This window comes from Aedes albopictus, chromosome 2, assembly GCF_035046485.1.
Source record: "Aedes albopictus strain Foshan chromosome 2, AalbF5, whole genome shotgun sequence".
NCBI classification, from domain to species: Eukaryota; Metazoa; Arthropoda; class Insecta; order Diptera; family Culicidae; genus Aedes; species Aedes albopictus.
Genome location: NC_085137.1, coordinates 433,843,840 through 433,859,847, shown reverse-complemented (window position 1 = coordinate 433,859,847; position 16,008 = coordinate 433,843,840). Strand labels below are relative to the sequence as shown.

General features: G+C 39.4%; 2 protein-coding genes across 3 annotated transcripts in view; one reads left to right on the top strand and one right to left on the bottom strand.

Annotated features, from left to right (window-relative positions):
- Positions 1–16,008, bottom strand: part of LOC115256196 (zwei Ig domain protein zig-8-like) — a 715,781-nt gene that overhangs the window by 137,195 nt on the left and 562,578 nt on the right. The gene's annotated exons all lie outside the window — the stretch shown is intronic.
- Positions 14,439–15,617, top strand: LOC115263538 (peritrophin-1-like). Its single transcript, XM_029866779.2, has 2 exons — positions 14,439–14,592; positions 14,655–15,617. Exons 1-2 carry the CDS (start codon positions 14,586–14,588, stop codon positions 15,437–15,439), a joined length of 792 nt encoding a protein of 263 aa, XP_029722639.2. The 5' UTR covers positions 14,439–14,585; the 3' UTR covers positions 15,440–15,617.

The window sequence follows — 16,008 nt, the reverse complement described above, 5'->3', positions numbered from 1 at the left end:
AAGGATTGCTACATAAGTCGATGCTTGTACTCTTTCATGATTTTTATCAAACATTTGTAAAGGAATGCCTCCAGAAATATTTGTAGAATTTTTCCAGGAGTTTTTCTTTGAGATATCTCCGAAAGTGCTTCTAGAAATTTCTTAAGAAATTCTTGTGGGAATTTCTTTAGAGGTTTCTCTATTATTTCCCCCATACGTTTCATAAAAAAATGCAATTCTATGAGAAATGTATTTAGCGAAGATTCGGAGACCCTTTCAGGGATTTCTCCAGGGTTTTTCTTCAGAATTTTACATTTTTTTTTATACTTTTTTGAAATTATTGGTTTTTAAGCTATTATTTTAATAACTAAAGTTCCTATAGGAAATTCTCAAGTGATTTGTTTGGAAGTTCCTTCAGATATTTTTTTAATAGTTGCTGCAGGTGTTCCTTCAGGCATTGCTTTGGATTTCTTTAAACTTTCTCGAGAGCATCTTCAAGATTTTTTTTTCCAAAAAACACTTCCTGCAATCTAGATTCTATAGAATAGCTATTCCTCAACGCATTTCAAACAAAACATTTTTTATGAAAATTTGCAGAGCATTTTTTAGTCTCCATCGTCTTCCAGATATTTTTCACAGATTCCTTCAAATATTCATTTTTTTGAAAATTTCTTCAGTGGTTCTCCAACGATTTCTTCCATATTTTTTTAGAGTTTCTGATGGATTTCCTTCAATCATTTCTTCGGTATTAGTTTAGGATTTTTGTGTAGAAGTTTTTCTGAAAATCATTCAAGAGGTATCTACAGGAGTTTTTCCAAGGATTCCTTTAGATAATCCTCAAGGGATTCATAAGAAATGTATTTAGGTTTTTTTTTTCAAAAAATCCACCAGAACCTTTCTGCGTTTTTCGCAAGACATTTTCTTTGAGATTTCTTTATAAATTTCTCTACGGATTTTTTCAGGGATTCCTCCAGAAATTCCTTAAACATTTTCTTCTAGAAATTACTTGCAGAGTTCATCAAGAAGTATCTTATGATTTTATCCCGAGCTTCAAAGGGGTATCTTATAGTGTTTCTTCAGTTATTCTCGTAGGTTTTATCCTTGGCATTCATCCAGAAATTGTTCCAGAGATAACTTCACAAATTTATTCACGATTTTTTGTCCAGGAATTCCCTCAGAAAAATTCTTGAACTTCTTCTAGCAGACCCAAAGGTATATCAAGGTGTTTTTTATTTTAAGATTTCTTGGAACAATTCTTAGTAAAACCATGGTAATAATTTTCGAAAAAAAAAATCCGTCTAATTTGTTTATAAATTTTTAGATAAATTTCTAAAAAAGTCCAAGGTAGAAATTTCAAAGAAATCCCTTGCTGAAATTCCTGAAGACATCCCAAAAATTCTGAAAAAATCTCTAAAGATAAAACATTTCCTCAAAGTAATTTCATAGTAAATTTCTGCAAGAATTTCTGAAAGAGCTCCTCAAGAAATTTCTGAAGAAATCTTCAGTAGAAGGGGAGGGGACCTGGTGTAATTACGGAGCCGTAATCAATGTGATGGATACAAAAATACAATATATTATTCATTAGAAAAGTCAGTTTTGTCTAATGGTAGATTCAAAACTGCTGCTATTCTTATCTTGTCTTCTGCTATCAATTGTCGTCGTTCAGTCTCGTCCTCAATCCAGTCATACGATGCCACTTTGCATCTATGTCTCCTGGGAGAAGAGTCAAAGACGGCAACCAGGTTCACTTCACTTGGTGACGATCTGTTTGCGTTCTTCTTCTTCTGTGGTCAGCTTGACTTCAAATCTGATGAGCGTTGTCTCTTCACGTCGGGCTTGTTCAATTTCTGCACTATTGTTCCATGGTTTGCATCAGTGATGTCCGGCTCTGTGTCGTCCATTTCAGCGGCAACTGGGGCTTCTTTGTTGTCAAACATGGTGATGCTGTTCGCAACTTCAGCTGTCAGTTGTTTTTTATAACCACTACGTCGATCTTTAATAATGGGACAGGTCTTCTTCAGATGCGATTCCGACTTATTTATAGACATCTTGAGAAGTACATTCGAATAAATATCTGAAGGAAAGTCTGAAGAAATCCCAGGGAAATTCTTGAAAAAATCTTAGGAAAACATTTTAGGAACTTTTTGAAGAAATACCCGGAGAAATTACTCGGGAAACCCTTGGTAGAATTCCTAGAAAAAAAATTGATGAACTTAGCCCTCTAATACCCAACCTATTGATCTTGATCTAAATATAATTTTTCGTCATCCTAAATTGATTCAAACGTGTGTTACTTTTTAATTCTCGTTTTTGTGAATTTTAGTTTTTGATTTTTTTTATTTTTATTTTTGAGCATCCCTACAAATCTTTCATATTTTTCCTGGAAGCCTATTCGACATATCAATTTTTTAAGTTGGATACATTTTGAGATTTTATGATTATTTTTAAAATAGAAAATTTTTTTTTTCTTGAACATTTTGTTTTCCGTGTAACTTTTAGGATAATCATTTAAAAGTGTATTCAACTCCCTTTTTGCCTTTCTCGTACACTAAGTGTACTGGAAAGGCTATATGTTCACTCCAAAAATGACTTTTTGATAGAAGGCCCGGAGAGTCGAGTCACATATACCAATCGACTCAGCTCGACGAATTGAGGTGATGTCTGTGTGTATGTGTGTGTGTGTGTGCGTGTGTGTGTGTATGTGTGTATGTGTGTGTACAAAAAACTCACATCACTTTTTGGCAGTAAACCTCAACCGATTTAAATGACCGACGGTCCATTCGACGCGGCATATAGTCCCATTGTTTCCTATTGAAAATGGTTCGGATCGGTCCAGCCGTTCCGGAGTTATGGCCATTTAGGTGTTCCGGACCGGTACCCCTGGGAGGGGTCAGACATGAAAATGCAACAAACCCATGCATGCGACATATCAAACCACGGCATTTTTGATGATATGATGAACGGTAAGCAGAAAAATAGTCTCAGACCATATCAGAACCGGTGGTATTCCGGAACCGGTTCCGGATGTCCCGCCGGAAGTTTCCAAATATAAAAGAGAACCAAACCTATGCATGCGACACATCAAACAGCGGCATTTTCGATAGCCTGATGAACGGTTAGCAGAAAAACAGTATAAGACCATATCTGAACCGGTAGTGTTCCGGAACCGGTTGTGGGTGTCCCGACGGAAATGGCCAAAAATAAAAGAGAACCAAACCCATGCATACGACACATCAAACAGCTGCATTTTCGATAACCTGATGAACGATAAGCAGGAAAATAGTCTCAGACCATATCCAAATCGGTAGTGTTCCGGAACCGGTTCTGGATGTCCCGCCGGAAGTTTTTTTTATTATTATTATATTTTATTAAAGACACTTTACCAAAAAAGTTGGCATTCGTGTCCAATTCCCGCCGGAAGTGGTCAAATATAAAAGAGAACCAAACTATGCATGTGACACATTAAACCACGGCATTTTCGATAATCTGATGAACAGTAAGCAGGAAAATAGTCTCAGACCATATCAGAACCGATAGTGTTCCGGAACCGGTTCCGGGGGTCCCGATGGATGAATGCAAACTTTTTAAGGAGTGATAGAGGATCATAAATGGTGAAAAAAATGTGTACGCATATGGTCAAATCTCAACCGTTACATAGTAATTGAACTTTACATGTTTTGTTTCGGATTATAGCTCGAGCCGAACCGGAGTTTTACCGCATTGTTTGCTACTAAAAATGGTTCGGATAGGTCGAGGCGTTCCGGAGTTATGGCCATTTCAGTGATTCGGACCAGCACCGGTGGAACTGGCTGTATATAAAACTGAACCAAGCCCCATCACACATCAAACTGCGGCGATTTTTGTAACCTTTAGCATGGTTTACGAATTTTATGCAGAAACGAACACTGGAGACCACAAATTCCACGATTTTGGTCCCAAATTCAGATGACAGCCTGATATTCAAGATGGCGGTTCCAAATTCAAGATGGCGAATGTTTAATGGAGTTGAAGGACCTGACATCATACAATATGGGTATATTTGGTATTGGGAAGAAGTCTGGACTCCAAAAATGGCGACCAGAATATCCAAGATGGCGGTTCAACATTCAATATGGACGGCTGTTTAATGGAGTTTCAGGCTCTAAAACCATGCAATATATGTATATTTGATATTGGAAAGATGTCTGGAGTCCAAAAATGTCGATTCAAATATCCAAGATGGCGACCAAAATATCCGAGATTGCGTCTCAAAATTCAAGATGGCGACTGTTTAATGAGGTTTTAGGACTTGAAACCATGCAATATGGGTATATTTGATATGGGGAAGAAATCTGGGCTCCAAAAATGCAAAAATGACAAACGGAGTATCGAAGATGGTGGTCTAAAATCTAAGATGGCAGCTCAAAGCTCAAAATGACTTCTGTTTAATGGAGTTTTAGGCTCAAAACCATGCAATATGGGTATATCTGGTATTGGGACGAAATCTGAAGTACAAAAATGAAGATTAAAATATCCAAGATGGCGTCTCAAAATTCATGATGGCAGTATAAACTTCAAGATGGCAGCTGTATATTTGGTATATTTGGTATGGTGAAGACAACCGGAGATCAAAAATAGCTACCAGAATATCCAAGAAGGCGTCTCAACAATCAAAATGGCGGCTGTTTAATGGAGTTTTGGGCTCAAAATAGCGACCATAATTTCCAAGCTGTCGGACTTTAATCCTAAATGGCGGCTTAAACATCAAGATTGCGGCTCCAAAATCAAAAACCAGATAAGCGATATGCCATGAAATTGATTTCTGTTATACGTGTGAAAGTGCGATTATCATCAACATGTCACTTGAGTTGTGTTGAAATGTGTTTTCGAAGGCACGAGAAAGGCGCCATCACCGCTAGGTGGATTAATTAAGGTTTTGCCTTTCTCGTACACTAAGTGTACTGGAAAGGCTATATGTTCACTCCAAAAATGACTTTTTGATAGAAGGCCCGGAGGGTCGAGTCACATATACCAATCAACTCAGCTCGACGAATTGAGGTGATGTCTGTGTGTGTGTATGTATGTGTGTGTGTGTGTATGTATGTGTGTGTGTATGTGTGTGTACAAATAAAACTCACATCACTTTTTGGCCGTAAACCTCAACCGATTTTAATGACCAACAGTTCATTCGACGCGGAATTTGGTCCCATTGTTTCCTATTGAAAATGGTTCGGATCGGTCTAGCCGTTCCGGAGTTATGGCCATTTAGGTGTTCCGGATCGGTACCCCAGGAAGGGGCCAGATATGAAAACGCTACAAACCCATTCATGCGACACATCAAACCACGGCACTTTCGAAAACATGATGAACGGTAAACAGGAAAACAGTCTCGGGCCATATCTGAACCGGTAGTGCTCCGGAACCGGTTCCGGGTGACCCGCCGAAAGTGGCCAAATATGAAAGTGAACCAAACCCATGCATGCGATACATCAAACAGCGGCTTTTTCGATAGCCTGATGAACAGTAGGCAGGAAAATATTCTCGGACCATATCTGAACGGGTAGTGTTCCGGAACCGGTTCCGGGTGATCCGCCGGATGTGGCCAAATATGAATGTGAACCAAAGCTATACATGCGACACATCAAACAGCGGATTTTTCGATAACCTGATAAACAGTAGGCAGGAAAACATTCTCAGACCATATCTGAACCGGTAGTATTCCGGAACCGGTTCTGGGTGTTCCACCGGAACTGGCTAAATATGAAAGTGAACCAAACCCATGCATGCGATACATCAAACAGCGGCTTTTTCGATAGCCTGATGAACAGTAGGCTGGAAATTATTCTCGGACTATATCTGAACCGGTAGTGATCCGGAACCGGTTCTGGATGTTCCGCCGGAAGTGGCTAAATATGAATGTGAACCAAAACCCATGCATGCGATACAACAAACAGCGGCTTTTTTGATAGCCTGATGAACAGTGTACAGGGAAACATTCTCAGACCATATCGGAACCGGTAGTGTTACTGAACCGGTTCCAGATGTCACGCCGGAAGAAGCCAAGTATAAAAGTTAACCAACCCCTTACATGCGACGCATCAAATCGCAAGCTCTTCAGGCAACCTGATAAACGGTTAATAAAAGAGAATAGTTTCAGATCATATTTGGATCAACCGATAGAGTTCCGGAACCGGTTCCGGGTGTCCCGCTGGAAGTGGTCAAATGTAGTAGATACCAAAATCCTAGCCAAAACCCATGCCTGTGGTACATTAAACAGCGGCTTTTTAAATAACAGGGAAACATTCTCAGACCATATCGGAACCGGTAGTGTTACTGAACCGGTTCCAGATGTCACGCCGGAAGTAGCCAAGTATAAAAGTTAACCAACCCCTTACATGCGACGCATCAAATCGCAAGCTCTTCAGGCAACCTGATAATCGGTTAATAAAAGAGAATAGTTTCAGATCATATTTGGATCAACCGATAGAGTTCCGGAACCGGTTCCGGGTGTCCCGCTGGAAGTGGTCAAATGTAGTAGATACCAAAACCCTAGCCAAAACCCATGCCTGCGGCACATTAAACAGCGGCTTTTTAAATAACGTGATGAACGATTAGTCAGAAAATAGGCTCAGACCACAACGAAGATCTTAATAAAGGCTACCGATAGTGTTCCAGGATCGATCTAGGGTGTCCAGCCGGAAGTGGCCAAATGCCAAAAAGAACCAAACCTATGCATGCGACACATCGAACAGCGGTCTTTTTTTAAACCATGAGGAACGATTAGCAAGAAAATAGGCTCAGACCACAATAGAGGCTACCGATAGTGATGCAAAACCAGCATTGGGTGCTTCCTAGGGTGCTTCGCAGGAACTTCAAAAATGAACAAAGTCAATGCAAGCGATAAATATGTGTAAGAAAACAAAATCTTGACTGAACTAAGGCCACATACATACAGACGTCTTACTCTACTCACTCTCCATCGTCCTTGTTTTCAACGGTTGAAACAAATATTAATCGTTGTTGCTCGTTTGACGTCTACTCACTACCAACATCAAGCCGCAGTGAAACGCAACCTGATTAGCATTTGGCGATTATTTTTTCGTAACGATGAATATAATAGCAATATGTTACAAATGATATGTCTGTTTGTCTGTACTAAAGCAATCTTATCAAATCACTGAGGTGTAAAAATATACAGTAGGATAGGTCAACGTTATATGAGAAAATTATCGCATTAACCCCGGAGAAAGTTTTTTCAATCCTCTTTTCCGTCTAAAACTACTGGGAATTTTTTTTATGGGATTTAGTATGGGCAATTTCACTTGCTTGCATTTTTTGGCAAATTTTACATGAATTTTGTAACCTATGATAATAAAATATAGCCTAAAGTGTGAAGAAAAAACTATGTCGAAGACCGTAAAGCAGGGTTGTCCAACATACGGCCCGCGGAATCGATGAATGAAACTTGGCCCAAGGATTGAAATATTTGAAGATATTTAATATTTAAATAAAATTTAATATTAAAAATAAACTCGAAATAGGTAGAGTGCTTTGTTAAAAATTTTCACAGATTAAAAAATTTAAATACATAAATTTTTAAATTTATAAAGGTACAGCCAAATTTGAAGCAGAATTTCAGCAAAATTTACTGAATTTCAGAAAAACGTTGCTGCTGAACAGCAAAGTTTACTGAACGAATCAGGAAAGTTTGCTGAATTTCAGCAAATTGTTTGCTGCAACCTGCAGTTCGGCAAAATTCAGAAAAAAAAGTATTCAGGGTGATTTTTGCAAAAAATCAAGAATTCTTACTCACATTTTTATGACCCAAATGATGTCAGTATTATGATTTGCCGTGAGAACGGGTAATCGGATGTACAAAATTTCACTGTTGCATTCGTGCTTTCGAAATTTGATGTCGAAATTTAATGTCTAACCCGTCGACTGGTATGGAGTATCACTTGTGGCCCGCGGCCACGAAAGGTTGGGCAGGCTTGCCGTAAAGTCATCTGTGATTGTGAAAGACGTTATATCCTAGCTTGTAATTATCGTCTTGATGTTGATCGGTTTTCAGTGATAGTGAAGGTGCTCAAGCAGTCAACTGAAAATTCTGATTTTTTTTCAGCCCAGTCTATACGTTTAACGTAACGTCGGAATATGTTCAATTAATAAACTTCCCAATTTTATTAAAATTATTGCTTTTCTAAATAAGGTATTCTCAGGATTCAGGAACAGTTCGCATTACGTCGACGGAAAGATCATGCTTCGGAATGATGGCCCTAGCACAGAAACTAGCTTAACAAACAATAGTAGAAGATTCCAAAAACGGGGACCGTATTCTAAACCGCCCGATAGGTAGAAGATTGTCCACATCACGACGGTTTCAAACCGAACGGACTCAATAAATACCAAAACTTCCGTATGACATTTTTAAGTTAGGCAAGACCATCTTGACTAGGAAACCTTGACCGATTGAACCCTTGAAAAGGCCCCATACAGATCGAAACGTCGGAAAAAATCATAAACTAGTGTTTTCGATTCCCCAAAAGGCTGAAGCCAACATTCTGAAGCAAAATCATCCCAGTCGTATCCCAACCAAGGAAAGATCATGAGTACATGTTCGACGAGAAAGGCACTATCACCACTAGGTGGATTAATCTGGGTTTTTTCTTTTAGTTTTTAATCATAGTAGATCATTTATATTAATGTCTTAATAGTTTTTTTCTACTATAATAGAATGATTGAGAAAAAAATATGTTAATTGTTGCGATTAAATACAAAAGAAAAAATAACGTTGACCAAAACATCAATTTTCCAAAGATTGTTAAAAAATGTTAATACGCTTTAACCCTTTGAAGTTCAAACTACACCCCGTCTAAAGGCGGGGTTGGGTATTTGAGAGTTAAAGGAAAATTCCTTTGGAAATCCTTTATTGAAATTCTGTAAATACCCCTAGAAATAAACTCTTGAAATATTTCCAAAGGAATCTCCGTAGAAATTTCTAGGGAATATTTGTATACAAATTTCCTAAAGAATCCTTGAACAAATTATTATAAGAGTATGTAAATGTCGAATTAATATCTGGGAGAACAAATGGAGGAATATCTGGAGGTATTCCTACCTAAAAGATCGAAGGTATTGATGCAATAATCTCTGCAGGAAATTCTGCAAAATTCATTATCTTAATCAATCCCTGACAGGAACGAAACTTCCGATTACTTCCTGGATTACTTCCTGGAAAAAATTCTGAAAAAATCCATTTAATTTTGGAAGAAACCGGTGAAAGCCTTTTTTAGGACTCGGAATCCTTGGACAAATAAATGGAGGAATCTTATTAGGAATTTCTGATGGAATCTCCAGGAAGGAAATTCTGAACGAAAGTCTGGACGTATTTCTGAAGGAACCTTCCCAAGTAACTAAAAGTTCAGATAAAAGGGTACTTTATAAGCTAAGCAGCTTGTTCGAGGTTGCTCATTCTAATTTTCTTCTAAGCTGCTTCATTTTTAAATAATTTTGGAAATTCAAAGTTCACATAAGCTGGATAGCCTTCTAAGTAGCTTCTGACAGAACTTTGACAAAATTTATGCAGAAACAAAAATGTGTTTTCAGAATCACAACCCTGTTGGTGGGTTTGTGATTCACGTCTGCAAATTGCTTCTGATAATTGCTGTCTCCTCAATCGCAGCTGTAGTACTGTGGTAGAGTATAGGGTTCTTACGCAGCGACTATCGGTTCGAATCCGATCCGCGGAATTTTTTTTTTTGCACAAGCCTAGTATTCATTCATTTGATAATTTCATATTTGTCTTTTATTCATGCATGCTTCAACAGTTGTTTTCTGTAAAAGAAATAAATTTAATCTTCATTGAAACACAATGCTACTAAACTGAACTTCTATGAACTTAAAAGTTCCGAGTAGCATCTTAAGCAGCTTTAAAGTTCCGCGAAGTTCAGATAAATTTCCGAATGGAACTTTCTGGCTGCTTAAGGGGCTTACAATGAGCCTTGCCGGAACTTGTGACCGAAGTTCCAGCAACGCTCATCGGTAGCCTCTTAAGCAGCCAGAAAGTTCAATTTGGAACTTGAACTTCGTGGAACTTGAAAGTGCATTTTGTCATGGGAAGCGGAACTTTTGGTTACTTGAGTTTGTAATCGTTTCTGAAGGAGTATGTGGAAGACTTTTTTAAATCTTTTTTAAAAACTCCTGGGTAGCTTTGATTTTCTTAAAGAATCGCTAAAAACATCTGAAGGAGTTTTTATACGGGTTTTGAAATGTCTCTAGAAGATTTTTTTAAGGAAACCCATAGAAGATTTTCAAGAGGAGATTTGAAAGAAATTTTTGGAGGATCCTTCAAATAAAATTCTAAAGGAAATTGTAGAGGATATTCTGCAACAATCAAGAGAAGATTTTCTGAAAAACTTTAAGAAGAATTTCATAAAAGACTTCAGGAAGGACTTTTTAAAACTTTCTAAAGGAATCCAATGAGCAATATTAAAAACAATCTCGGGAAGGATTGATAATAATATACCTAGAAACCAATTCGAGAAGACTTCAAACGTAGAATTCGCATTTAGTTAAAATACACATTAATAAAAACAAAAAAAAACATTTCGAGAAGATTCTGAAGGAAACTTAACGTTTTCTAAAGGAATCATTGAAATAATTCCTGATGGATTTCTCAGAGAAATCTGTGAAGGTATTCCTGGCAGAACTTTTCAAAAATTTCCAGGGAGATTTTCTCGAGGTATTGCTGGAAATTTTTTTGGAAAATGCGGAGGATTTTGGATGAATTTCAGAAATTATAAGATGCATGGTATTAAAATGGATCCTTCAAATATTTTTTGAAGGAATCTCTCGAATTTTTTTGGAATGAATCACCAAGGGATTTCTGAAGAATTTCATGGAATATTTTTTGAAACATTCCATGCTAGACTTTCCAAAATTATCTCTTGGCACATTTCGGACGAATAAAGAGTAAAATATCTGAATCAACCCCTGTAAGAAACTGAATGAATCCCAGAAGACAATATCGGAATGAATCTTTGATAGATTTCTTAAAGTCCTCTTGGCGGAATTTCAGATTTTTTTCTGAAGTAATAAACACAGTCTTGGAAAAAATTCCGAAACAACCCCTGGGACGAATTCGCGATCAAATCTCCGATATATTTATTTTATTTGGAGAGATTCTTGATTTCTGAAAGAAATCACAATATCTGCTTCTTCCTCTTCTTTATGGCTCGACGGTCCCACTTGGACTTGGCCTGCCTCGCTTCAACTTAGTGTTCTTTGAGCACTTACACAGTTATTAATTGAAGAGCTTTCTTTGCCTGCCATTGCATGAATTTGTATATTGTGAGGCAGGTACAATGATACATTATGCCCAGCCCAGGGAGTCGAGAAAATATTTCGACCGGAACGGGAATCGAACCCGCTGTCTCCAGATTGGCGATGCATAGCCTTAACCACTAGGCTAACTGGACACCCAATATCACAAAGTTTTTTTAATCCAAATACATTAGTTTTTGCACGTTTTCATGGGCTCGGGACCAAGAAGGTACCCTCGCTTTGTAAGTGGATCAGAAAATTAAGAAAGTTTGGCGTAACATAAGGACTGTTCACTTTAAGAAAGTGGACACCTGTTTTTCAATAGAAAATATTTATTTTCGAACAAATTCATAAGTTTATTTTTTATAAGTGACAATCAACATATATGTGGCCGAATTCACGTGAGTTTGAACATTTACTTCGCATTTCTGAAGAACGCTTGGACTTTCCTCTTGATACCTCCCAATAGATTCTGCACAACTTTCTCCGTAACCTTTCGGTGTGCCGTAGACCAAATTTTCTTGAAGCAATTAACAGAGCTGGATTCTCCTTCATCTTTCTTGAGTTCTCGCTTAATTATTGTTCAGTATCTTTCGACAGGACGCAGTTCAGGGAAGTTTGGTGGATTTTGCCATTTTTCGACAAAATCGACTTTTTCCTTCTTGAGCATCTCTAATGTAGAAGAAGCGTAAAAAGCGGATGCCAGATCCGGCCAAAACAATGGTGGATCCGTATGTTTTCGGTAGATGGGTAGAAGTCGTTTTTTGATGCATTCCTTTCTGATATTTTCACCGTTGATTGTTCCCATTGCGAAAAACGATGAACTCTTGAAGCTGTTCATCCGGCTTGCCACAACAAAAACTTTTTCCCATTTTTTTCAGTTCTGATGTTCCCTACATTATCCAGCACATCTGTCCCCTGCTCAGCGTTGAAAAATTGTGGTCCCGGAAGTGTACTAGTATGCCAATTCTCGAAACGACAACTTTTTGGAACACCATTTGTGCAGAATTAATCTGCTAGTCGCTAAGCTAATCCAACATATCGCTCGAAATTTCTCACTTTTTCCGTTTTTTTTGAGTGTGTTGCCAAAGTGAACAATGTTTTTACACACTGAGCAAAAGTTCACAATTTTTTGTTTAGTATTAACTCTAAACTATTGGTAAACAGATGTCCACTTTCTTTAATGAACAGTCCTTATCAGAAAATCAGAGATGTTTTTTTGCCTTCCTCGTACACCAAGGCCGGCAGTATTCCCCAACCGGTTCCAGATGTCCCGCCGGAAGTAGCCAAGTATAAAAGTTTACCAAACCCATAAATGCGAGGCATCAAATCGTCGCTCTTTGGGCAACCTGATAAACGGCTAGCAAGAAAATAGTTTCAGACCATATTTGGAACAACCGATATTATTCCGAAACTGGTTCCGGGTATCCCGCCGGAAGTGGTCAAATGTAGAAGAGAACCAAATACATGTCTGCGGTACTATAAACTGCGGTTTTTTCGATAACGTGATGAATGGTTGGCATGAAAATAGGCTCAGACCATGTCTAAGATCTTTTTGAAGACTTTCGATAGTGTTCCGGAACCGATCTAGGGTGTCCCGCCGGAAGTGGCCAAATGCCAAAATGAATCCATGTGGCCAACCGGAAGTGTCCAAACATGAAAGTGAACCAACCCCATGCATGCGACACATCAGACAGCGGCTTTTCCGATAACTTGATGAACAGTTAGCAATAGTCTAGTCTCAAAACAAACTAGTGATTATCGGTACTGTCCCGGAATCGGTTCCGCGTGTCCCACCGGAAGTGTCCAAAAGTAAAAGTGATCGTAATCCGTGCATGTTATCAAATCGAGACTTTTCCGATAAACCGATAAAAGGTTAGCAAGAAAATTAGCTCAGACCGCATTTAAAACTACCGGTAGTGTTCCGGATTCGGTTTCTCGGGTATTCAACTGAAAGTGGCCACATACAAAAGTAAACCAAACCCATGCATGCGGCACACCATACTGCGGCTTTTTTCAATAACCTGAGGAAAATTGGCTCAGAGCACATAAGAGACCACCGATATTGATGCAGAACCAAACCAGCATTTGGTGCTTTGCTGAAACTATGAAAGCCAATGGAAGTGATAAATATGTGTAAGAGAACAAAATCTTGACTGAACTAAGGTCACATACATACAGACGTCTCAATCCACTTGCTTGCATTTATTGTCGAATTTATTTAAAATAAAAAAATAGCCTAAAGTACGAAGAAAAAAAAATTAATCGAAGTTCGTAAAGTCATCTGTGAAAGAAGTTATATACTAGTTTGTAATTATCATCTTAATATTGATCGGCCTCCAGCGATAGTGAAGGTGCTCAAGATTTTTTTCAGCTCTGTCTATACGTTGAACAAAACGTCGGAATATGCGCCATTAATAAAATTCCCAATTATATTAAAATTCTTGCTTTTCTAAATAAAGTATTCTTAGGATTCAGGAACAATTCGGTTTACGTCGATGGAAAACTTATGCTTCGGAACAGGCCCGTGCACAGAAGTGGCGCCAAGGGAGGGGTTTTTCCCAATTTCAGCAAAAGGCGGAGGGGCGCCTAGTGTATGAAGCGTCGATAATGGGGAGGGTTTAACCCCCAAAACCCCCCCCCTTGTGCACGGGCTTGCTTCGGAATGTTGGCTTTACAATCTTTTGGGGGAATCGAAAATACTAGTTTATTATTTTTTCCCACGTTTCGGTTCAATCGGTCAAGGTTTCCTAGTCAAGATGGCTTTGCTAAACAAAGCAATGATGGAAGATTCCAAAAACAGGGACCGAGTTCTAGTGTTCCGAAAATTAGTGTTTTCGATTCCCCCAAACACTACAAAGCAAGCATTCCGAAGCAAATTCATACCGGTCATCCCAAACATTTTGGGTTAATTTCCCGTCTTTTGCATGGCGTTGCCACGTAATGGTTAATTCTAGTAATTTCTTACTATGAAACCGATAGGTATGCCACAAATCACTACGTCATTGATTACGTCAACCGATTACAGCAGCTTTTGCACCTATTGCAGTCAACCATAATAACGGGCAACGACGAAAGCGATGGCGTTTGTAACTGGATGGTATCGCCATATCCCTTTGAGTACCTCTTCAATGGCCGGAAATCCATTGAGAGCTTTCCTGCTAACTGATTAGCTGGTCTTATCTCTAATTCTCAACTACTGTTCGTGAATCCACTATAAAAGATATTTGTGTCTCTGAAAGGTCGTCACACCTCTGCAAGTGCCGATAGTAAACCAAGTAAGCAGTTCTTCCAACGGAGTCACCATGAAGGGTAGGTATTGATTCAAAGTTGAGAGCAAGACAAGAGAAATAATTTCTGATAAACATTTTCAGCAAAACTTTTCTCATTCATCCTAATGGCGGTGACCATCTGTCACTCAACGATCCCGGCAGCATGCGCGGAAAAATGTCCCGAAGTCTTCGACCCCACCCACCTGGTTTTCTACCCTCATCCAACGGACTGCTCGAAGTTCTATTTCTGCGGCCACAGTGGACCTGTCGAGAAAACTTGCCCTCCTGGGCTCCACTGGAACTCCTATGCCAATGTATGCGATTGGCCATCACAAGCAGGATGCGGTGAGGCAAGTACGGAGGCTGCATCATCAACTGTGGTCGTCAGTACGACTCCTACGACTCCAGCCTCAACCACCGCCGTGACGCCCATTGAAAAGTGTCCCGAAGTGTTGGACCCAAATCACACCGCCTTCTTGCCGCATGCCGATTGCACGAAGTTTTACGTTTGCACCTTGGATGGTCCTATTGAAACCAAGTGCCCCGCTGGACTGCACTGGAATCAACAGGCCAGCATCTGCGATTGGCCGGAAGTTGCCGGGTGTGTTGCCGGTGCGTCGAGTACCACGGTGGGGCCCAGTCCCCCGGAGGCAAGAGAAGCCGTTGGCGAATGCCCGGAATTGTACGATCCATATAATGAGGTATTTCTGCGGCATGCGTCCGATTGCACCAAGTATTACCTCTGCACTTGGGGAGGAATTGCGGTGGTGCAAAACTGTCCAGCTGGACTCCATTGGAACAAGAACACCAACCAGTGCGATAGGCCAGCCCTGGCCGGATGTGTGGTGTTTGATCGAGACATACACTTCAGTAGGAGAAGTAACTAACGTGTTTTTGTTGGCTTAGTTGTGCATTTATCTGTGATTAACTGTTAAGTGACTATGTGTACACCGTGAATCAACTCGTCAAGGGCAGCGATTGCGATGACGCATTCGCCGGCGAGGTGTTATGAGTATGAGAAGTATGAGAAACCGCACAGTGTAAATAAAATCGGATTGAAGTCAAGTGTTTGTACTCGTGGTTCCCAAGAATAATGATAATTGCAATTCCATCCCGGAGAATCCAATTCAAGTTCAGAGGAAAACATTCTCCAACAATTTTAACGACCAACCCGAACGAATTCCCCACTAAAAGCTACGAAGCCTTGTAAACGAGGTGCTGTGCTGTGCTAGTGCAATTTTCTTCAAACAATTTCCCACAAAAATGACCAAACGAAAACGGCCTGGATGAAATCAGCGATGTGCAAAAAGCAATTATTTCCGTTACTTTCAAAAATATGGCCAAGTCCTGTGCCTGCCCCACTACACTGCCAGCAGTAGGACTCAAGTGCATGCTATGCCACCTAACAAGTTTGTATGGTGGTGGCTGGCAACACATGCAGCCAAGTAAGTATCAC